The 23,573-nt window shown below is 41.9% G+C and overlaps 1 protein-coding gene across 1 annotated transcript; it reads right to left on the bottom strand.

Annotated features, from left to right (window-relative positions):
- Positions 1 to 4,239: 4,239 nt before the first annotated feature.
- On the bottom strand, positions 4,240 to 5,054 carry TICAM2 (TIR domain containing adaptor molecule 2). Its single transcript, XM_065873543.1, has one exon. The coding sequence runs from the start codon at positions 5,049 to 5,051 to the stop codon at positions 4,344 to 4,346; it is 708 nt and encodes a 235-aa protein (XP_065729615.1). The 5' UTR covers positions 5,052 to 5,054; the 3' UTR covers positions 4,240 to 4,343.
- Between the last annotated feature and the right edge of the window lie 18,519 nt (positions 5,055 to 23,573).

Below are 23,573 nucleotides of genomic sequence, written 5' to 3' on the forward strand. Positions count from 1 at the left end.
GGAAAAGAATCTGAAAAATAATGGATATATGTATATATATAACAATCACTTTGCTGTACACCTGAAACTAACACATTGTAAATCAACTATACTTCAATATAAAATTTAAAACATTTTAAAAAGATATCTGTAAAGATGAAAATGTAAATACTCAAATACCATAAAACTGAAATAAAGATACACGGTGAACATCAAAGAAAAAAACACCAGGGCATCTGACTCAACAGTGTGAGGGAGGGGGAGGTGATGGGAGAAGTCCGCATGGATGCAGGTGGAGAGAATTTAAAAATAATAATAAAACCAATTAGAAGTCAGATGGCTTTTTATTATCACCATAAGCAATTTTCAACAATGCAGTGAAGAAATATTTTTCCTCACTTGGGTGAACCACTCCCACTGTCTTATTAGGCTGGATGCTTCAATATCTGTGCCTAACACTGGTGCAGCCATAGTACAACTCTAAGGAAAGCCCAGCTGGTAAACTGAGGATGGCAGAACAAAAAGATGGAAAGACCATATGTGGTTTTAAAAAATTACTGTGGTAAAATATACATAAAATTTACATTTTAACCATACAATTCAGGGGCATTAAATACATTCACAATGTCATACAAACAGCACCACTACCCTCTTCCAGAACTTTTTCATCATCCCAAACAGAAACTTTGTACCCATGAAACATGACTCCCTATTCTTCCCTCTCCCCTGCCCCTGGTCACCTCTCTTTTTTTTCCTCTACGAATTTGCCTACTCTAGGTACCTCATATAAATGGAACCATACAGTATGTATCATTTTGTGTCGTTTTTCACTTAGCATTGTGTTTTCAAGGTTCATCCACGTTATAGCATGTATGAGAATTTTATTTCTTTTTAAGGTGGCACAATATTCCACTGTATATAAGAACTGGGTTTTTAATGACACCTTTTTTTTTTTTTAATGTATTTTATTTTAGTTTTGGCTGTGTTGGGTCTTCGTTTCTGTGCGAGGGCTTTCTCTAGTTGTGGCAAGTGGGGGACGCTCTTCATCGCGGTGCGCGGGCCTCTATCGCAGCCTCTCTTGTTGCGGAGCACGGGCTCCAGACGCGCAGGCTCAGTAGTTGTGGTCCACGGGCCCAGTTGCTCCGCGGCATGTGGGATCCTCCCAGACCAGGGCTCGAACCCATGTCCCCTGCCTTAGCAGGCAGATTCTCAACCACTGCGCCACCAGGGAAGGCCCTAATGACACCTTTGAGGCACCATACCTTAGGGGACCTAATGTTAGGTGAGATAGTAAGTTTACCTTATAGTGTAAAAGTCACATGGCATCGGCTTTTCTGTTTCTTACAGCTGAAAGAATCCTGACACACAAGGCACAACTCAGGTTCTTTTTTTTTTTTTGCGGTACGCGGGCCTCTCACTGTTATGGCCTCTCCCGTTGCGGAGCACAGGCTCCGGACGTGCAGGCTCAGCGGCCATGGCTCATGGACCCAGCCGCTCCGCGGCATGTGGGATCCTCCCGGACCGGGTCACGAACCCGTGTCCCCTGCATCGGCAGAGGGACTCTCAACCACTGCACCACCAGGGAAGCCCATAACTCAGGTTCTTCTGTGAAGCTCTAGGGTGGGCAATGAGACCCACAGACAACCAAAATGGATGCTCTCCAGCATGTGGCAAAATTTTACAGAATTTCCCTCTAAGTCTGAATCTATACACGTGTACACGTGTATACACACACTCACACGACTAGCGTCACACCTTTACCTCTTCTCATCCTCAGTTTAGCTATTTTGATAATCCCTTATTACAACAGTTAATTTCAGCAGTTATTCAGTACTTAACATTTTTATTCATCATAAAAATATATATATGTAACTTCAAATCGAGTGAGACATTGTGCCTGGTGCTCTGTGGAGTACAGATTGATGCCTCTTTTCAAAACACTTTTCCACAGTCTTCACTGGACTTGGAAATAATCAAGCTTAGTCAAAGGTAAAAAACAAAAACACTTATTTAAAAAATACCATCCAGCATTAAATGTGCCAACTTTGACAGGCAGGCAGGGTGGGTGGTTAATGGTTTATTTGTATATGAAATTGGAGATACAGGAAGCAGTGTGGCAAAAAAAAAGAATGCTTATCATTAGAACTGAAAGAAAAAGTGAGTAGTATGCTAATATGATAGAAGGGAACTTTGAGTCACCACACAAAGAGAAGAATCTCATCTTTGATAAGTACTAGTAGTGGGGGAGGTTTGACTTATTTGCAGGATTATGAAATGTGTTGATTCATAACTATGAAGAGGCAGACTGTAGAAAGCTGTGAGCAGACCCTAGTGTTAGTAGGGGATATGGAGAAGTGGGAATAAAGAGAAAGAAAAATAGGGCAGAATGGTTTTGCTCAAGGGTCCCTAGAAAAAAATTTAAAAATTAAAAAAAAAATCTGAGAGGCTTCCCTGGTGGCGCAGAGGTTGAGAGTCCGCCTGCCGATGCAGGGGACATGGGTTCGTGTCCCGGTCAGGGAAGATCCCACATGCCGCAGAGCGGCTGGGCCCGTGAGCCATGGCTGCTGAGCCTGCGTGTCTGGAGCCTGTGCTCCGCAACGGGAGAGGCCACAACAGTGAGAGGCCCGCGTACCACAAAAAAAAAAAAAAAAAAAATCTGAGTAAGCACGTATTGTAATATTTTTCTGTGACTATAAAAATGTAATGGGAAGCATTAGAAATCAATTACACTGTAAACATATACAATATCCTTTCATCGTGAGCATATATATGAAGCCTCCTGCAACTATTATAAAATCACGTTATAAAATTCTACCTTTTTTTTGCTTGTTCCCTTTTCTGGTTCCTAGTTATTCACATTCTGGGAGAGGACAAAGGCCTTTACAGATTCATCAATCCAATCCTTTCTTTTCACAGATAAAGCAGGGTAAATAGCTTGCAGGCGGTCCCATTCATCCTCAGTGAAAGAGACTGGACTAGAACAACCAGGTCTCCTGATTCCCATCTGGTGCTTTTCTCATTACAACATGACCTGATTCACACTCCGCCTTGTCCCTGGTCTGTACCTGGTGGTTCTCCCTCGATCTCAGCTGGGGCAGAAGGGCTGTGAAAGACAGGACCCGGTCCTCTTGGGGCCTCTGGTTTGCTATGAGTGTGGGGCACTCGAAGAGAACGCCAGAAAACGCATCGCCCACTTCTATCCCAAGTCTGAAAGTGATCTACAACACACACACACACACACACACACACACACACACACACAGAGTCAGGCTCTGTGATCACCTAGTTGAGAAATATTTCCTTGATAGGGCATTGTGTGAGAGAGGAATTTTTAACAGCTGCCACAGGAGAGGTTATTGATTTTAAAGGAGAACATCTGGCCAAGGATACATACACCTTTCAGAAGCTCCTGGTCACACACAACAGGCAACAATGGAGAGCTTCCAGCTCCAGGGGTCATGTCAATACTAGGCACGAAGTCCCTGACCACAATACCATCTAATGGGCCACTAATCAGTGGTGGGAACTGCCTCCAAATTCAAACAGAAAGGAAACACATTTGATTGGATTCCCCCGGATTCCCGCCCCCCCCCCCGTACGCGGGCCTCTCACTGTTGTGCCCTCTCCCATTGCGGAGCACAGGCTCCAGATGCGCAGGCTCAGCGGCCATGGCTCACGGGCCCAGCCGCTCCACGGCAGGTGGGATCCTCCCGGACCGCAGCACGAACCTGCATCCCCTGCACTGACAGGCGGACTCTCAACCACTGAGCCACCAGGGCAGCCCCTGATTGGATTCTTTTAAAGAGCCCTACCATTCTCACATCTATTTTGGGTTTCATATTTATCAGCACTCAACATTCTAAATGTTCTAGTCTGGCTATCCCTATTTCTGGGTGACAACACCGGGAACACTTTGTTGCAACATTCATGAGAGGTGCCTCGAAAGTGAGGGCGCTCGGATCTCTCGAGGCCATTTTTTTCTGCGGTTCCTTTGAGAACAAAATCAGTGTTATTGTATTTTTTAAATGTCTATCATATAAGGTTTTGATCAAGTTCAATACGAGGAATATGAATTTAAAATATCCTTTGTTGTAATCATGAACTAGGAAAACTGAGAGGAAACAGAGTTCTTTTTTTTTTTTTGGAAACAGGTGAAACTGACAATTTCAAGTTTATGGAAACATTGAAAAGTACCACAATTCTATAGACTGTCCTGCAGAAATTTATCTTTCTTGGGCTCCATAAGTTTCTGTAAGAGTAAGGTTCTCTTTCATCTAAACTCTTCCTAGAAATTTGCTTGCTCAAGTGGAGATAAATCATTTGTTTTACAAAACAAGAGCCTGCTGTGTGTTCTGTGTTCCGTCTCAAGCAATAAATTGCCTTTGTACCGTATTTCTGGTCTCTTTCCATATAGCCTGCTGTATCCTATATACAGAATCCTGAAAAATCCTTTCCACTTGTGTAGGAAAGCCACGACTTTCTTCCTCCAGGGCGTTGATGGTTCGCAGAGCAAAGGGAGTCCTTTCTCGGGGCAGGGGGTTGTTCAGAGGCCGCATGGGGATGACGGAGTTGTACTTGTGCTGCCTGTTAACAGAGTTCATGAGGGACGTATAGAACTGGAACTTACACCAGGTATCTCTTAAAAAGTTTTTGGTCAATAATAAGATTGTCCAGGCAGACCCATTGACAGCATCATCCAAATTCTGTAAATGCTGCTTGCCACCTGGCATCTCAGCAAAGATTATTCCAGGTTTGATGCCGAAGTCATTTTCCAGCAGATTCTGGACTCGGAGGGCTTCGTCTGTGTCTTCTTCAGCATGCAGTATCACAAATTTGAGGAACACCTCTTCTTCTGCTTCCTCTTCTGGCATCTCCTCCACTCCCTTGGCTCCCTCCTGCTCCCCTGTTGGCATCTCTGCTGTATTGCTATGAGCAGCAGTGTCACTCAGGGACATTTCTTCAGATTTCTTGGAATCTGACTTGTGCTGTCTTTGACTCGTATCCACACTGTGGCTTTTACCCCAAGAGAGAGAAAGAGGGCAGGGATCCGTTTTAGACTTTCCAATACCCATTATAAAGATCCAAATCAGAATAGGAAAGCTTTATTTCTCAGCATTTCATTTCATTCTAAAAGGAGAAATAACAAAGCAGAAGAATACCGTAAACTTAATCAAAACATTAAAAATGGAAAATTTCATTCACCCCGAAAACCTCAAAAAGATTATAATATAAAGTTCTCTAAGAAAGAATTGCCAAACAGATCATTGGGAAAATCACTGGTCTTTTTTGAGCTTCACAAGGGCTACCACAGGTAGTCAAGGGTAAGTTAAACAGAGGGTCCAGTTTAATATAACAGGAGACATTTGGAAATTTTAAATAGTATTATAACCACACTATAAACTTCCAAATTAAAATAAATTACTTTGGTATTTTAGAGAAAAGGTACCATATCAACTCTACCCATATGGAGTTTAAATCCAACCTCTCCATAACCAAATTACTGTGTAAGCTAGAAACAGGAAAAACCTAAAGAAACCAAATATTCCAACATTAAACACAAAATTTGTTTTTGTATCAAACACAAATACAAAACAGAATACAAATATCCTAAAGGTGGCTAGCAGGCAGCTCTACTGACTCAGAACAAAGAGAAGATCTGAAATGTCAAATGACTTGTTGCCCAGAATTCATGGGTTCAGAGCTTTTTTGTTTGTCTAGGATCAGGCCATGTTGTAGTGGGGCTGGTGCAGAAACTATAATAAGGATTGTGAAAAGTAAGGAATATATTTTCCAGCTAATCTTGGGAATACTTAAGAAAACATTTATTCAAGTAGGGAGAAATTAACATCTTGGTTTGGAAGTGAAATCTGGAAACAAAGCCTTATGATTTTCACCAGTGAAATTAACAAATAATCATTGTAGTCTATACTTGTTCTTTTATTTTAAAGATCCTAAATTCAGAGTGTAAGAATTAGATCAGCTGTGAAAGAAAGGTACTCCATGTAAATCTAATTTAAATAAATCTTCAGATAATGTCGGCAGTGTTGTTAATATAACCCCCAAACAGGCAGTTTCAAGGGGGGTTCTTTTTTATCAAAAGACAGAAAATTTAGAATAGATAATTATAAATTCCATGTTTTCAAACTATGGGCCCATAGGCTATATTCTAAAGCATTTTTATTTATTGTTCATTGGCAAAGACCAGAGCTCAAGAAGAAATCAGAATTTTATTCATTATGACCTAAGTAACATAGCTACATATACCAAAATATTTCAGGTTTAGAAGAAACCATTCAGCAAAAATGGTGAAAAACTGTTATGGGAAGAAAAAACAAGGGAAAACACAGAATTGTTTTCTAATGTATATACGGAGTGAAAGGGTTTGCTACTGCCTCTGAATAGTGAGGGAACTGCTGGCTATTGCCTGTCATTTATTCTGTCTGTACTTCAGGTTCTGATCCACAGTATACTGCGCCAGCCACCAAGTGGTAGTCTAAGGCATGACAACCCTCCAATGCTATTGATATCCCAATTAATAAACCTAAATGAACTCAGACTCTCTTCACTGGTTAGGATTAACTGCTGACTTTTTTATTGTATCATGAAAAAAGTTTTACCATGCAGAATTGTGAAAGAAGGTTCCCCTGAATTAAAAAAAAAAAAACTATCCAGAGAAATCTATTAAAGCATCAATTAAAATGATCTTCACTTATTCGTTGAGATAGGTTTGTTAAACCAACTTAACTTCATTATCTTAATCACTAGTTGCTGCAGATGAGTGCATGTGAAGTGATATAAAAGGTTTTCACTAAAAAGTGTTGAAAACTTCTAAGGTAAAATGGTGTGTTGAGTCAGAACACAGAATCTTTTGAGATAAATAAAAATAAACCACCAAAGAATTACATTATGAATAAAAATTACAATTTTACGTCTCATTTTTCTTAAACACTGGTCAGCAAAAAACAGCAAAATACTGCAGAAATCTACAATGTGCTGTTCCAACTTCCAAGCACTCCTGCCCATCCCCCCGCCACCGGAAGCAGACCAGCGAGAAGAAAATTAGTGACAATGTCTGAAAACTTCACCATAACCTTCTAATTTGGAGAGGAGAGTAAGGAGTTAGCCAAGGGGAAAAGATGCGGGAAGTTCTGCACTGGAGATCTGCCTTTCCCACCACCACGTGAGTCAGAGATGGGGAAGTGGTCCAGATTCTTCACAGGGGTTCTCAAGGCTGGAAGGAAGCGGGGAGAACCTGACTGTGCTCACCCTGAGCTAATTAACTCCATCAACAAAGAGAACAGAAGGAAGGCAGGGAACGCAGAAAGAAATAGGGGAGGGGAGAAGGCTGTCACAGAGAATCCTGCAAAGCCTCTTCGATGTCCTCCTCCTCCAACAGGGACAGTTAGCATTAGGGTTAAAACACAGAGATTTCAGCTCCTTCCCCTCATCTAAGCGGGAGGAGAGTGAAGGTGGCTGCAAGGGAGAGGCACACAGGACCACTGTTCACAGGAATAAAAACGTGTGTGTGTGTGCATTTTTTTATTTACTTTTTTAGAAGGGTACACTTTGAAAATATTTATATTGAAAAGTCCCACTCCCATCCTTGTCTTTCCCATCCATCCTGGTGCCCCCATGGCCTCTTACTGGTGACCGCTTTTATTAGTTTTTCCTATATCCTTCCAATATTTCCTCATGAATACATATATTTTTTCTTTCTTTTAAAAAAAGTATTAATGTATATATACACATACACTGCCAAACAGCAGTAGGTAGGTAAGTAGATAGACAGATAGATAGTAGATGGCTTTTTCCCTTAGTAATATAACTTCAGAGCCTTCCATATCAGCACACAGAGAACCTGCTCTTGTTTACATAATCTCATAGCATGTGAATGTACCATAACTGTCCCGTTCTTCAGTATGTGATTTGTTTCCAGTCTACTACTATCAAGAGCAACGCGGCAATGAATAACTTTGTACAAAGGTCATTTATGTGCAAGGTCATCGGCAGAATAACTGCCCTAAACAGGATTTCTGTATCTAAGGACAAATGCATTTGTCATAGTGATAGATTTGGCCAAATCGCTCTCTGTAAGACTGAACCTTTTCTGGTTTTGGTTTTGCTTTTCACTTGACAGAATGACACCTTCACCTCCAGCCCTTGCCCCAGAAAAGATCTAAGACCAAAACTACCAATTACTATTGACCACAGCCCAACTGAGCTAATCACATCCCTTCAGGGCAACAGAAATGTGGAAAGATACAACCCATCAGAATGGAGCCCTTAAACTGAAGTTCTGAAGGGAAGATCAACAGGTCCAGGATAAGAAGTAAAGAGTCCAGAATGTATTCACTCTATATCCAGGCAAAAAAGGTGCCAAAGGAATCCCCCCACATCCAATAGGAGTAAGATGAAAAGAACGGCACGGCATATATGCACACTGGGCAAGCGCGCACATATGTTACAGGAAATAAGAAAGAAGATAAAGAAGAATCAGAGCATGCAAGAGACAAATAAAAAATTCCATTCTCATTAAGACTACGTGCTCTGGAATCAGACTGCCTGAATGTAAATCCCAGCCCTACTATTAAAAAAACTGCAAGACTTTGTACAAATTACTGTACGTGTATCCCTGCGTTTGATTTCATCATGTGTAAAATGGTGATAATTATAATACCTACCTTTAAGGTTTTTACAAAGATCAAATGGCTTAGAAGAGTGCTCCATAAATGTCAGCAGTTAATACTGTTATTAAATACATAACAAAGAAGCCAAAGAAAACTTTACGGTTTCATTTTAGTAGCAATAAGAGAAGGCAGAACTAAGCTGTGTGCCTACAGGGGGGTGAGTGGATGTGGCAGAGGATACCTGCAGAAGTTCCCTTTGACTGTTTCATTGTTCTCAGTAAAAGAGGAAGCAAAACCCCTTCCTTAGGACTGCCCCAAACCCCAATCTCATTTTGCAGTATAAATGATACAGGATGGAGGCTACTGGGGTGAGATTACCATGTCCACAAGGTTATTCTTCTTCCTCAGCCCCACCCAATGCTGATTAGTGTCTCTGTGTACTCTTGCTCCCAGCAGAAGACTTCTGTGGCTGGAGGAGAGTGAGGGCAGCACCCGTTGGGTCCTATCCCAGGACAGCCCCTCTCCATGCAGAAATTTCCCAGGAGGTTCCTCAGGGTGGTTACAGCCATCAGCCCTCTCTCCCCTGTCCCAAACTAAAAACTGAAACTTCAGTGTGAATTTCTCTTTCATACAAAGTTTACTTTCCTCACCAAGACCTTTGTGAGAGTCAATTGTATGTGTCAGCTGGGCTAGGCTACCGGTGTCTAGTTGTTTGGCCAAACACCAGTCCAGATGTCGCTCTGAAGGTATTTTTTAGGTGAGACTGACACTTAAAGCGGTAGACTTTAACTGTAAAAATAATGAATCACTCTGCTGTATACCTGAAACTAATATAATATTGTATTATTCAACTATATTTCTATTTTTTTAAAATAAATAAAGCAGTAGACTTTGAGTAAAGATTACCCTCCGTAGTGTGGGTGGAACTTACTCAATAAGTGAAGGCCAGAGCAATACTGAGGTTCCTCAAAGAAGAAGGAATTCTGCCTTGGGATGGCAACATAGAAACTCCACCTGAGTTTCCAGCCTTCAGACTCAAGACTGCAGTCACCTCCTGTCTGTTTCTAGCCCTGCAGATTTGGGACCTGCCAGCCCCGCCAGTCACATGAGCCAATTCCTTAAAATGAATCTTCCACCCTCCCTCCCTCTCTCTCTATAAAACCTACTGGTCCTGTATCTCTGAAAAACCCAAATACAGCCCTCCTTAAAAGTTTGTTGCCCTAGAATTAAGAGTTACTGTTTCCATTTTAAAGAAATTTTGACCACTTGGGAAGAGAGGGTCCCAAAAAGCAGTAAGTAAAACAATGATCAGTACTAATCTGATAATAAAATACATATGCATAAACCATTTTCAACCTGTCCATGCATTTACCACAGAAAAAGCTTATGTGTTTAAATCACTGCCTCTGAAATTTCACACATTTAACGAACATTTAGGCATCTAGTACTTGGATCCTTTAGCCCTGGAGAACTTTTCAGTTGTCTGTCCTATCTGAATAGCACCATCTTGTGGAAAATACATACAAAATTAATAGTTTCTTCCCTTAATTCAATTAATAAATAGGTTTTGTCATTATTAATAAGGGTTGATGAAAACTTACTCTGCACCAAGACCTGCTGGGTTTTAGGGATGTGGACCCAGGATAAGCAGATGATTAGGACTCATTGCACTGCTGCTTCATTCAAATAACGGGTGCTACCAGAGCACTCAGGATGGACATGCAGTGGGGAGCACTGCATCAGTAAGGCCGAGAGGCGGACAGTTTCCAGGCAGTGGGAGCGGCACTTGCAAAAAAAAAAACCACTGAAGCACCAGAGGGGATAGTGTATTAGGATCATTTTGCACCAGGTGTTTAGATGGCTCAAGTCCAAATATGCAGGGGTGTGAGGGGAGAGGATAGTGATGAGAGATAAGGATGGAGAGATAAAAAGAATTAGAGTGAGTAAGGAACCTAGTTTACTTGGTTCAGGACTTTGAACCTGATCGTGTTGGCAGACAGAGAGCCCCTGGTGGGTTATTAAGCAGGGGAGTGACATGATCTGACTTGTTTTAGACAAGAGTAAGGAGACTAGGCTTAAGGACTGTAAGGCCCTGGATGGGAGAACAATCAGTTGAGAGGCTGTCACAGTAACCTAGATGAGAAAGCAGAGCCCCGAACTAAGGAAGTTATGGTGGAGATGAAGATACGTAGGAGGTGCCAGGGGTTGGGAGGGTGACAGAGAAAGAAGGATCAAGTACGCTTCCCAAGTCTATGCCTTGTTACATTCGCTGAGTCGTTTGCTGAGACAAGCAGGGTGTGGGGGTTGGATGTAGCTGACCAGTTAATCCAGTTTGGGACACAGGGAGCTTAGGGTGCCTGTGACCTGGAAGAGGAGCTGTCCAATAGGTACTTACACATGTAGGTCCGAGGCTGAGGAGAGCATCTTGATGGGAGAGAAAACCTTGACACTAGCTCAAATCTGTGAGTAACTGAAAACAAGTAGAAAGAAAAGAGAAGGAAGAGAGCTGAAGACAGAATCAATGCCTGAGGGGCACCTGGAGGAGGGGGACCCATAAAGGAGAGGGAGGAGTGGCACCGGAGCAGCAGGAAAATCAGGCACAGAATCCGGAAGCCAAGGCAGGAGAGTACCTCGAGCAGTGGTCGGCGTCCAAGGCATGGAGCCCCTTGAGGTTCACCGGAGCAGTTACAGGGGATGGTGGGAGTCACCAGTACGCTCAAGAGTCTAGAGGATGAGGGGGCGGGGGAGGGGAAAGCTTAGCTAAGAAGGAAAGAACCCAACAGCTACAAACGAACATAGGGTGGGGAGAGGATTCCATGAAGAGAGGAGAAACTCAGAATGCTTGGAAACGGAGGGAACTGGCTAGTAGAGAGAAAGGATGAAAAGTATGGATGGGAGCTTCTTAGAGCTGAGCTGTTCTCCTCTTGGTCACTGGGCAGCTCTCTCTCCTACTCCCCCTTTCCCTGGGAGAGGAGAGAGGCCACCTAACTCCTGAGGGTACTAGGTCCCGGGGTAATGTCTGTGATGAATACTGCAGATGATGTGGTGACCTACAGAACTTTGGGTTTTAGCTTCTTGGGAGAAGGTGAGTGCACTTTGCTTTTTTTAAAATCAGGGATGGCTGCATTATATTGTAAGAGAGCACATTTCTTGCTGGAGGTTTAAGTATGGAAAGAAGGGAAGGTATGGATATTAAGTAGCCAAAGGGGCGTTCTGTAACAGATCCTGCAGATTTGCTCACGCAAAACTTATTCCAACTTCCTTTTAGTGAACCTCCCTGTACTTCCTGTGCCACAAGTACTAAAAGCTCTATTTCCTAGACTTCCTTGAAGCTAAGGTTCTGGATGTAATTTAAGTTCTGCCAATCAGATGTACTTACTAGTGTGACTTAAATATGAAGGGAGGCAGAGCCTGAGGCAGTGACTTTGCTGGTTAAGGCTCTAGCAGAGTTGGTGTGATTCAGAGCTGGCAGCTTGCTGACCTGGCGGGAGGTTTCATGGTTGTGGCAAAAGCTCCAGCTCCGGACTTCCCTGGTGGCACAGTGGTTATGAATCCGCCTGCCAATGCAGGGGGCACGGGTTCAAGCCCTGGTCCCGGGAAGATGCCACATGCCGCGGAGCAACTGAGCCTGTGCGCCACAACCACTGAGCCTGCGCTCTAGGGCCCACGCACCACAACTACTGAGTCCCCATGCCACAACTACTGAAGCCCGTGTGCCTAGAGCCCGTGCTCCACAACAGAAGCCACCGCAATGAGAAGCCCGCGCACGATGACGAAGAGTAGCCCCCACTTGCCGCAACTAGAGAAAGCTCGTGCGCAGCAACGAAGACCCAACGCAGCAAAATAAATAAATAAATAAATAAATTTTAAAAAAGCTCCAGCGCCACTACACCAGTACGGTAGGTGGTGGTCTGAGGTATTCCTAGAAACTCAACGTGGACTCTAGCTCTTCAACTTACCCAGTGATATTGTACATTTTGTAATATCCTCTAATGCATACTTTTCTGCTTAAACTAGCTATAGTAGATTCTGTTCTCTGCAACAAAACTATGATTGATACAACATCCAAATCCAGGCCAGGGAACTACAGCAGGTCAGCAGCAAAACATGGTGTGCCACCTGTTTTTACAAGTAAAGTTTTACTGGAAGACAGCCATGCCTATTCATTTCTGTATTGCCTATGGCAAATGTCATGCTACAGAGGCAGAGTTGAAGAATTCCAACAGAAGCCGTGTGGCCTGTATCGCCCGTGGTATTTATTGTCAGGACCCAACAGAATAGACCTGAGCCGGCCAGACAAGGAACATGCAGACTTTTCTTTCAGACTTCTTCACACTGGAAATATTTTATTAAAATAAAATCCCAACTACGGTGATCAATATCTTTAGGAATAGGATGGGTAGAATTTGAATCCACCTGTTCTTTATTGAAATAACATTATTGAGAGTCCGCTGTCATTTATTTATGAAGAATCTTTTGGGACTTGCACAGAATCCATAAGGATAGCAAAGGCCCAGTATAAAGGAAAGGATTAATTATCAAATATTACCCATTGATACTTACAGTCTAACTAAGCTAGTGCCTGTGTTTTTCATTTTAGGTACCAAAGCTTGCATTAGAAATGTTAAAAAAAAAAAAAAAAGAAATGTTAGGGATCTGTAGGAGTCTAAAACCCTGTATCTTCCCTTCATGGCTCTAGTCACGCTACAATTAATTACATGTTTGAGTATCTGCTTAGTTTCTCATCTTTCCCATTAGACTGTAAACTCTATCAGAATAACACCAAATCTGTCTTGCTTGTCACTGTATCTCCAGAGTCTTGCACATAGTCAGCATTCAACAATACCTTCTGAATGAATGAATGAAATTAGACAATTCCAAATATGAGACCTAACAGTTTTTCAAGTTGAGAGACAGCTGAACAGATAGCTCTTTATCATCCTTAGCATATAAATTATTGACTCAATCAAAATAGGGACCAGCTTATCCAAATGTATGGATTTTTTAATGAGCAATTATGTTACATTTTTAAAAACTCTGTGAATATAAATATGGTACATTCATTTCAAGATACAGCTCAAGGGTCATATTTGGCAGAATGCTTTTCCTTTGATCTCCAGGTTAAGTACTCCTCCTCCGGCTGCCCATAATATCTTGCTCATATTTCTTATAATATGTGTCGTACAGCACTTTTAACTTGTCTTCCTTGCTGGCCTGGGAGGTAGCTTCCACCTCATTTTCCCAGACTTCTCCACCATGGAAAATGGCGCCATCATCTGCCCAGTTACAACAGCCAGAAACCTCAGGCATCACTGACACTTTCCCCTTCCACTCATACACTTTCACTCCCAAGCTGTCAGCAAGCCAACCTGTAAGACACATCTCAAAATGTTCCACTTCCCTCCCCACTGCATTTTCACTCTAGATCAACATCTCTCCCCTAGTCTACTACACTGCTCCTTCCTAATCGGTCTCCTACAGCCACTCTTGGTCATTCTAATCCATTCTCCACTCAGCAGCCACAACGATCTTTTTAAGTACATACAACTGATCAAATTACTACCATTTACACCCTGCAATGGGTTCCTACTGCTCTTAGAATCAAAATTTCTTAATATGGCAAGGATGCCCTGCATGATCCAGCTCCTTCAGCTCCAAGCTTATCTCATGCTTTTCTTCCCTCTGCTCCCCCAGTTCCCTACATGCGTGTCTTTTTTTGTTTCTCAAACTTGCTCAGCTTTCTCCTGTCACAGGATCTATGGAAACATTTTATTGCAATTCTGAAGTATGAGTTACATGACTATATTTTATTATTAGAGAACTTGTACATAGTATCATAGGCTAGCCAACATTCTATTGGAGGTACACAATCAAAATGTTCAAAAAGTAGGGAATGGCAACATAAACTATGTCATATTATTCATATGGTTGAACCCTATTAAATCATCAAAATGTTTATGAATGTTACGAATTATTTTAACGACATGAGAAAATGCTTCCATAACAATAAGTGGAAAAAATAGACTATAAAATAAAATATACTGCAAAACTTTGTAAAAACAAACTATAGAGAAAATAGATTGGAATGAAGTATACCAAAAAGTTAACATTGGTTAGCTGTGTATGGTAGATGTGTGAATGTACATGTATCTATATCTATACACCCTTTTTCTACGATGATAATGTAATCTGGAAAAAAGAAGATTTTTTAGTAAATACATTATTCTCTAGATTTTGTGTTTTTAAATAGAGGTCACATTCACTTAATGCCTCAAATAGTATATACCTTACGTGTCATATCTGCACATTTTGGATGGGTTGAGCTCACCTCCAGGTTTAACTGTTTGATCTCCTGTTTTTGATTTTTTTTAATCTACATGAAAATTTTCCAATAGTCTGGATTTGCTAACTCTAAACCCAACAGAGGTCCTCCGATATCTTACTTAATTACACATGCTGGAAGGCAGAATATTCATCTCCACAGTACCTAAAACAGGTCCTTGAGCAAGTAAATGTTTAATTAATTTTTTAAAAATTGCTTCTATCAGGTAGAAAAACAAAAATACACAAACTGGTCTTCCCCTGGGCACCGTCTTTTTCTCCTGTGGATCCTGTCTCTTTTCTCAGCTGCTAGGAAGGTCCAGGTCCATGAGTGCTGTCTAATCAACATACAGAAGCTTGGGGCAGGAGATTTGATCATGATTTTACTCATGGCTTTCCTTTAACCCTCCTACTCTTTGTTCCATATTCCAAATCCCTTTATTTTAAAATTTTATTTAAACTTCTATTGTATATGTTTATTCAAGTATCTGAAATCCCAAATCTGAAATGAGAAAAAAAAAATTGTTTCTGTTCTTTTAAAAGAGAGGAAGGTATTGGGTTGGCCAAAAAGTTCCTTCAGGTTTTTCTGTAAACTTTTTGGCCAGCCTAATAGTACCTATTCTACTGGTAACATCACAGAACTAGTTCCTTGGGATTAAAATGACAAATAAACATTATGTAAATTAAACGGTCTTTTATTCCCCAACAGCTTTCCGTGAAGATGAAAATATTGTTTTTCATTTCCATTCCCACATATTTTAAAAAGAGAACTGAATCTTGCTATGAATCTTGTTATTCTGACACTGGCTCAGTCACTACACAACTTAAAGACGTGTATAATATTCTCTGAACAAGTGCCTTCATTTTTCTTCTTCCCATTAAAACTACCTGCTTCTGGTACCACTCAACAACACTCTGAATCAGAGACTACTGCTTCCCACTGAAGCAAAGGAATTGAAAAAAAATACTGCATATTCCTTCCAGTAAACAGAGTATTTTCCTTTCATTTTCTATATTTAAGAATGAGAACTAGCCTTAAAGGGCAAACCTTCTCCAAACCAGGAACAACATTTTATAAAAACACAGACGGTAAGGGCAAACTTGTACATTTTATCAAAGTGAGACTCAAGAGAAAGCTGCTTGTGCACTTTCAATATCAGAGAGTCCTAGCAACCAATAAGGATTTAACGGTGCCATAAGCTTCGTGGAATATTAGAGAACAGCGCTCAGTATCTAACAGCCACCAACCCAGAGGATCAGTGACAAGAAGATGTTACCAGGCCTAAGGCAGTAACCCCTGAGACAGTATGTGAACAGGGGAGTGAGGAAAGTGAAGGTGTACAGCCTGCGATGGCCTAGCAGAGGCCTGCTGCAGGCAAGGAGAACAGGAGCAAGATCAGAGCCACTCCAGCTGAGAGGTCGGGGCCGGGGGCAGGGCGGGGGGAGGCAGGTGGGAAGCAGAAGATAAGACCAGGGAATCAGTCAGGGGTGAGATGACACAGGGCTTTGAGCCATGGTAAGAATTTGGTTTTTATGATTCTGATAAGAAGCCACCAGGTTTTGAAGCGAAGTGAAAGTTCTGATTAGATATTTTTTAAAAAAACACTGCTGTTTGGAGAAACACTATAGAGAAGCAAGGGTAGAAGCTGGAAGACCAAATCAGAGTCTTCACAGTCATCCAGTAAAAGAGAATTGTGGTTTGTGTTAGAGAGGGCCCATAATATGTGGTCGAACTTGAGCTATCTTTTCAAGGTAGAGTCAACAGAGTTTGCTGGATGCTTGGATGTGCGGTCAGAGCTGAAAAGAGGGGTCGATGATGATCCCTAGAGATTCAGCCTCACTGAATGGCAGTAACATTTCCTGTGATAAGGAAGGTAAGTGAGGGGCAAACAGAAGAGGACTGGGTGGGTGTGTATCAGTAATTCTGTTTGGACATACTGCATTTAAATGCTGATCAGACTTCCTAGTGGAGATGTTGAGCAAATAGCTAAACACATGCGTCTAGAGCTCAGGACAGAAGTAAAACTAGAAAGAAAAATTTGGAAGTCATCAGCTTATAGATGTTATTTATAGTCATGAAATATGGCTTGGGATTGAAATTGCCTTGGGAGAAAGTTATGGCTCAAAAGAGAATATGGCCAAGAACCAAGCACTGTGGCAGTCTAACAGTGGTTGAGAAAAGAAGGAAAAGCCTGGAGACACAGAAACAGTGACCAGTGAGGTGAAAGGAAATGTAGAAGAAGGTGGTGGTGACCTGGAAGCCAAATGCAGAAAAAATATCAAAGAGGAGGGAGCGAACAACTGTGTCACAGGAAGTGGAAATGTACACAGACACTGGATTTCACAAATGACATGGGGGTGATGGAGACAAAAAGCCTGAGATGAGAGTGTGGAGGAGAAAACAGGAGGAGGAGAAATAAAGGCTTAGAGGCAAGTCTTTCAAAGAGCTTTCTCTCATTCTCTTTCTTTTCTTTCTTTCGTCTTTTTAAGTAAAAGGGAGCAAAGAAATGGGTGGGACCTAGGAGGAGACGTTTGGTCTAGTGGGGATTATTTAAAGGCGAGTTATCAGCAGGTATTTGTTAAACGAATAAATTTAAAAATACCACAGGGAGCCAATGATTCAACTGATGAGGTGCAAGACGTCCAAACATACAGCTGGAACTCTGAGTAACATTTACTTTGTTTCAGGAGAATGTAAGGCATTATTCTATATGTGACCATCTACTTTCTGATTTCAGTGAGATATAAAATGGCGTTGCTTATCTCTATTTATAACCAACGCACTATTTAAGATTATTTTTAAAGACTTTTAAAACCAAAGTTTACTGCCATGAAAAACTGGAGAGGTCCTAACTAACAAAATTCTGAAAACGAGCTCACAGCTGCCAGCCCAAATTATTTTTAGCCAAATTAGCTTTGCGACAAGATCCCAAATCAGCAAACCAAAACCAAAACTTTCTGCACTGGCTCAAGTGTGCCTGGAGGAGGCTCCCACAGAACCTTTAAGCCCTCAGAGGCTGGGCTCTTTGCTTAGGGTTCTGAGGTTTCTTTAAAAGATAGGTTTCCTAGTCAAAATGAAACTTAAAAGACAGGCAGAGAGTTGGCGGGTGTGCTCCCTTCAGAGCAAGGCAACTCTGCTGGAAGGACGGCCGGCTCGCCCACCCCCACGCCTGCCCGGCCCCCAGCCCACCCTCCCGGACGCCCGCTACTTGCCGGGGAGGCGGGCGGCGCGGCAGCTCCTCCGCAGCTCCGTCCTCCTCGCCCGCCGAGCGCTGCGCGACTTCCCGTGGGCGTCGGGAAGGAGAGGCGGCCCGCCCACTACGCGCCGCAGACCCCGCCCCACGCCCGCGGCCCCGCGCCGCGCGGAAATCAAGGGGCCGCCGAGTCCCCTCCCCACGGGGACGCGCCGCCACTTAACCCTTCAAGGCCGGCCTCGCCGGAGGGAGTACGGGTTTTACGAGGCTGGAAGTCTCTGGGCGGCGGGAAGGAGAGGCCGGGAGGGCGGAGGAGGGGAGCTCGCGCAGGGTAATTGTCCCTGCGGTACTTTTTGTTTGTTTTCTCTCTTTTTTAATGTCCCTTGAAGCCCGCCTTGGAGGCCAGGAAGGAAAGGGACTCAGCTGTCTGTTCCTTACAGACGTGAGTGCGGGCTTGGGAGCTGCATTCGCTGCTTCCGCGCCTACCTAGTGCGCCCAGCATTGAGCCTGCAGCAGAGCCCGGGGCTCCCAACAGAAGCCCCTAGACTCTAAAGGGAGGAAACAGGCAGTCTCACCCAAACAAACCCTCTAAGACCCTTCCCGAGGTACAGCGACTCTCCGGGCCCTCCAAGTTGGTCCCTTGGCCCTTTCTTTCTCTTTGGGGTTCTCTCACTGACTACTGCTGCAGTCTGCCACATCCCTGGTTGGGGGTGGTGGCGTATCAGTACCTCCCCACTCTCAACACCAACCAAAAGCCACCTTGAGAAAGATTCCTTTCTCAGATTCTTTTTCACAGCCGAAATTGGAACTCCGCTTAATATTTAGGGAGAACAGAAAAGCAACCGAGTAATTCTAAGAAGGATAAAATGCCTGATAAAGCCAAATATGTTATCCTATCATATCTATCTCAGGCTCCCAATCCCAGTCATTCCCAAAGAACCCAGTTCAGAAACCACATACCCCCCCCCAACCCCACCCCACCCCCGCCTTCTTTTCAGGCAATCCCTACTCACTGCCAAAGGAGGAGAACCCCATTACTAAACATCAGAGAAGACAATGAATAGTACATTGGAATTGAAGGTCCATACCTGGATCTCAGAGGCTTACTACTGGTAGAGCTAAGTTATTTTCTCTTCCTCTCCCCACTACCTAACATGAGGATGGGCCATTGAAGGTGGCACTGGCAGACAGTAATTACTTGGTGAAATGCCCAATTAACCATCATGTCAATACAATTCATTATCCACTGACAGCTGGTTTCTCTTCCTCCCTCTATTGACTTTTCAGGTAAACAGTGGCCTCCCTGTTACTAAATCTGGTACTTTTTGTTGCCTTCATTTCCCCTTCATTTCCTAATCTCCCTTTGGCAATTGACAAGGTTGATCATTGTCTCCTCCAGATACTCTAGTTCCTTGATATTAACAACCCATGGGGCCTTCACGCTTATCCTACTTGTTAAAATTCTTCTATTTCAGTCTCTTCTGCCTGTTCCTCTTCCTCTGGCAACCCTTCATACCACTGCTTTCCAAACTTCTTCATTGAAATATCACTAATGACAAATGCGATAAACATTTACTTCCCCATTCATCACCCACATCACATGCAAAAGTGAACCTAAAGTCACTAATGTCACGGGCAAATTTACTTGAATTGTCTCATTTTATGTTTTAAATTGCTCCAAATTTTGCACTGTTCTTCATAAATATTCACATGTTGTACTAAAAAAAATTGCAAATTGGTTACAAGTTAAATTTTTCTCCCCAAATTATCAAGTATACATGTCAAGAAAATGCACCAATCACTTATGCCACAAATATTTAGTCTTCTAAAGGCACTAGGGATATAGTGTGAACAAGACAGAGATGGCCCCAGTCCTCATGGAGATTTTGCAGTCTAGAACAGGAGACAGAGGACAGACATTATGCACAATTTCAGATCCATTCATTGAAAAGAATGAATGGAAGAAAGCAGAGTAAAGTGGGGAGGAGTGCTAATTAACTCAGGAAAAAGATGGCTTCTCTGACATGTAAAACGTCTTTCCTGTGGCTTCATACCCTTGAAACCCTTGGCATTCAATGCTCATGTTTTCAGGGTCTTGATCCACTGTCCTCTTTCACTTACTCTACCATTTCCCTGGATTATTTTACATATGTCCATCAGACTCACAGCTCAATCACTAAGGATATAAATGATTTGAACATGATTAATGAACTTGACCTCATTGACAGATACAGATTATGGCACCCAATACAATTTCAGAACACATATTCTTTTCATATACATATGGAACATTAACAAAATCAGACCATGTTTTTGGCCATTGAGCAAGTCTCCACAAAGCAAATCAAAACAAATCCAAAGACTGAAATAATATGAATGTGTTCACTAACCACTAATCTGAAAAACAAAAACAGAAACGAGAAAAGCCCCTATATGTCTGGAAATTAAATGACACATTTCAAAATAAGCCGTGGGTCAAAAAATAAATCACAATAGAAATCATAAAATATTTTGATTTGAATGTTACTAAAAATACTAAATATCAAAACTCGTGGGATATAGCTAAAATACAATGAGAGGGAAATGTCTGGTCTTAAATGGGCATATCAGAAAACATAGCCAGAAAGTCAACTGTCTAAACAACCACATCAAGAAATGAGGGAAGGAAAAAAACCCCAGGAAATGAAATCCAAATAAAAAGATAGAAATAATAAAAATAAGACCAGAAATTCAAGATTAGAAAAAAAAATAAGAGGATCAACAAGAGCAAAAGATGGTTCTTTGAAAAAAACTAATAAAATTAATAAACAGCTGGTAAAACTAGTCATCAAAAAAAGAGAGAGAAGACACAAATAACAATACTAGAAATAAAAAGGAAACATCACCACAGATCATGACATTTAAAATATGAAAGATATTAACAACTTCATTCCAATAAGCTATTTAGATGAAATGAACTGGGAGAGACAGTTATCCGTGTGTCTCTTATGTTCCTCTGTGTCTTACTGAGTACGTGCGAGATCCTGACTACTCACCTGAGCCATTTCTTAGGGTAGCATTTACAGTGAGCAACCCTGAGATATGAGGTACTGTCTCCTTCCAGGAGAGAGAACAAGCTGGCTTACTGCTTGCTATAAAAGTGGTGGATTCCTTAAGCTCAGTGTTCCTCAGATGTGACACAGACCCACTGCACGTGTAGCACGGACCTGGGCCTCGTGTCACCCACAGGGGGCTTGTGAGCAAGAGGAACCATTGCAAATATGCTGATAGTAGTGCCGCTTGCTGTGTCATGAGTAACGAAATCCTTTGTCTCTGATCCAGGAGTTTTGTGTCTTCTGCCAGAATCCATGAAACAGTAATAGGCTAACTTAATAGATTGTAAGTGGGGTAAAATCAAATCCCAGACCTGACAAAATGGATAGGACGGACTGCTAGTGACAGTGAAGATATCATCAAATTCTCTCCCCCCCACAAACAAATATAAACTGGACAAAATTGTCAAAAACAATCATTTGAGGGCTCTGGAAGTTGACCAAAGGGAAACAACAAATTGAGAATCATTTATTCACTTTAAAAAAACTCTGCTGAATTTTGGGTAGGAGTAGTGGGAATCTGCAGCATTCTAACCAGAAGCTGCTCTTATCTCCCAACCCCCACATACTCCTCAGCTTTGTTGGGGCAACAGTGCTACCAGCATGAGGCCAGCAATGAAAGCCAGGAGCCCCACAGCTGGAGGCAGCCAACTTGACTTGGTAGAGTAGAGGGCAAAAAGTCCATACCTAGTGATGCTGTCAAGAAAAACTGCACACTGGGGAGGAAATAAATGGAGAACGCCCATAGCTGTTAGCCTGAAGTCGTGATCTCACGTGAGGTGTGTAGCAGACCAGTGGATTTAAGTTCTCTTTTGGCCAAAAATTTAACAGGGAGATCCTGGAAATGAGAGAGCCACTGAGGGTCAAGATAGGCTCTTCACTTATCTCTGTGTGACTGGGAGGCTACATATACACAGGGAGACACAAGCTTGCCCCTACAAGCCTGCCCCTGCAGATATCTGCATTTGAACCCTGGTTCTAGCACTAATTGTGTGACCTTTGTCAAGTCAATTTAACTGTTCTGTGCGTCAGTTTCTTAATCTGTAACATGGGAAAAAGCAGTTTTTTAAATATAATAGTTATAATAAATATAATTTATTTACTTGAAAGAAGTAAATAAATTACATTGAATGCAGAACATAGTACAGCAGGCAATAGTATTACAAAAGTATTTACTATTATTACTTCTCAAAATGTGGTTTAAAAACACTTGCCTCAGAATTCTGGAGGAAAGTCCAAGATTCAATCCAGGTGTACTGAATCAAAGTCTCAGGTTCAGGGGAAGGAACCTGAGAAAGATCAGTTTTTTACAGGTTGACTAGGTGATTCTTATACCACCAATGCTTGAGAACTATTATTTTTAGGTAAGATTTCTAGTTTTCTGTTTGGGGTCTATGTGCACATGCTTGAAGGTATAAATTATCATATTTACTTCAGTATCCTCATTGCCTAGCACACAGCAGACATTTAGTCAAACATCTATTAAATAACAGAAAGATTTAAAGCTAATCAATGTCCAGCTCTGCAATTCCCACAATGTGGAATAAATAACAAATTAGGCTTACAATTCAAACCTTTATATTAATATAAAAGAGCTAAAATTACTCTAATATCATACAGAGCAGGGATTCTTTAATAAAACTTTTTGAGTCATGGACTCCTTTGAGAATGTGATGAAAACTACAAACTCTCTTCAGAAGACTGAAGATATATGTTAAACCTTGCAAATAATTTTAAAGGGTTCACCTCAGGTTAAAAACATCTCATATGAAAACTGGCTTGTTGTCTGTCTCCTAGAACAAAACACTAAGTTCTTGTTTATCACTGAATCTCTATTTCTAGAAAAAAGGATAGCACATACTTGGCACTAAATAAATATTTGCTGAATGAATAAATGAGTCACTGATAAAAGGATGCTATCTGGAGGTTATCTGGAACTCCCTGAGTCACCCAAGGGTGATGTACAGTAGAGAATGAAAGCACAGATGTTGTATATCTTATTCATGACCAAGATGTAACCTTGAATTTCTAGAGGTGGGTAATGAAAAAACAGGTCACTTGGACCAATGTTTCCACTGAAGATGAAATACGAAGAAACACAATAAGCACCCTGAAGACATAAGACAGAATTTACCTCATCAAATTCAGGAAGAGGTTGAGTTCAGGAAGCTAATTTTGCCCTTCGGGTGGCTGCCAATCTAGAGAAATAAGTTGAGAAGCAGAGTTGTACTGTCATTAACAAGAGTTGGAAAGACAACAGTTGGGTTTGGTATTCACCAAAAGTGGTGAAACACCCCTTGCTCTAGACTGAAGCCCAAGGGCACTACCCTGGAGTGAGGGTTGAGGGTACAAACTGCAGT

This window comes from Phocoena phocoena, chromosome 3 (genome assembly GCF_963924675.1).
Source record: "Phocoena phocoena chromosome 3, mPhoPho1.1, whole genome shotgun sequence".
NCBI lineage: Eukaryota > Metazoa > Chordata > Mammalia > Artiodactyla > Phocoenidae > Phocoena > Phocoena phocoena.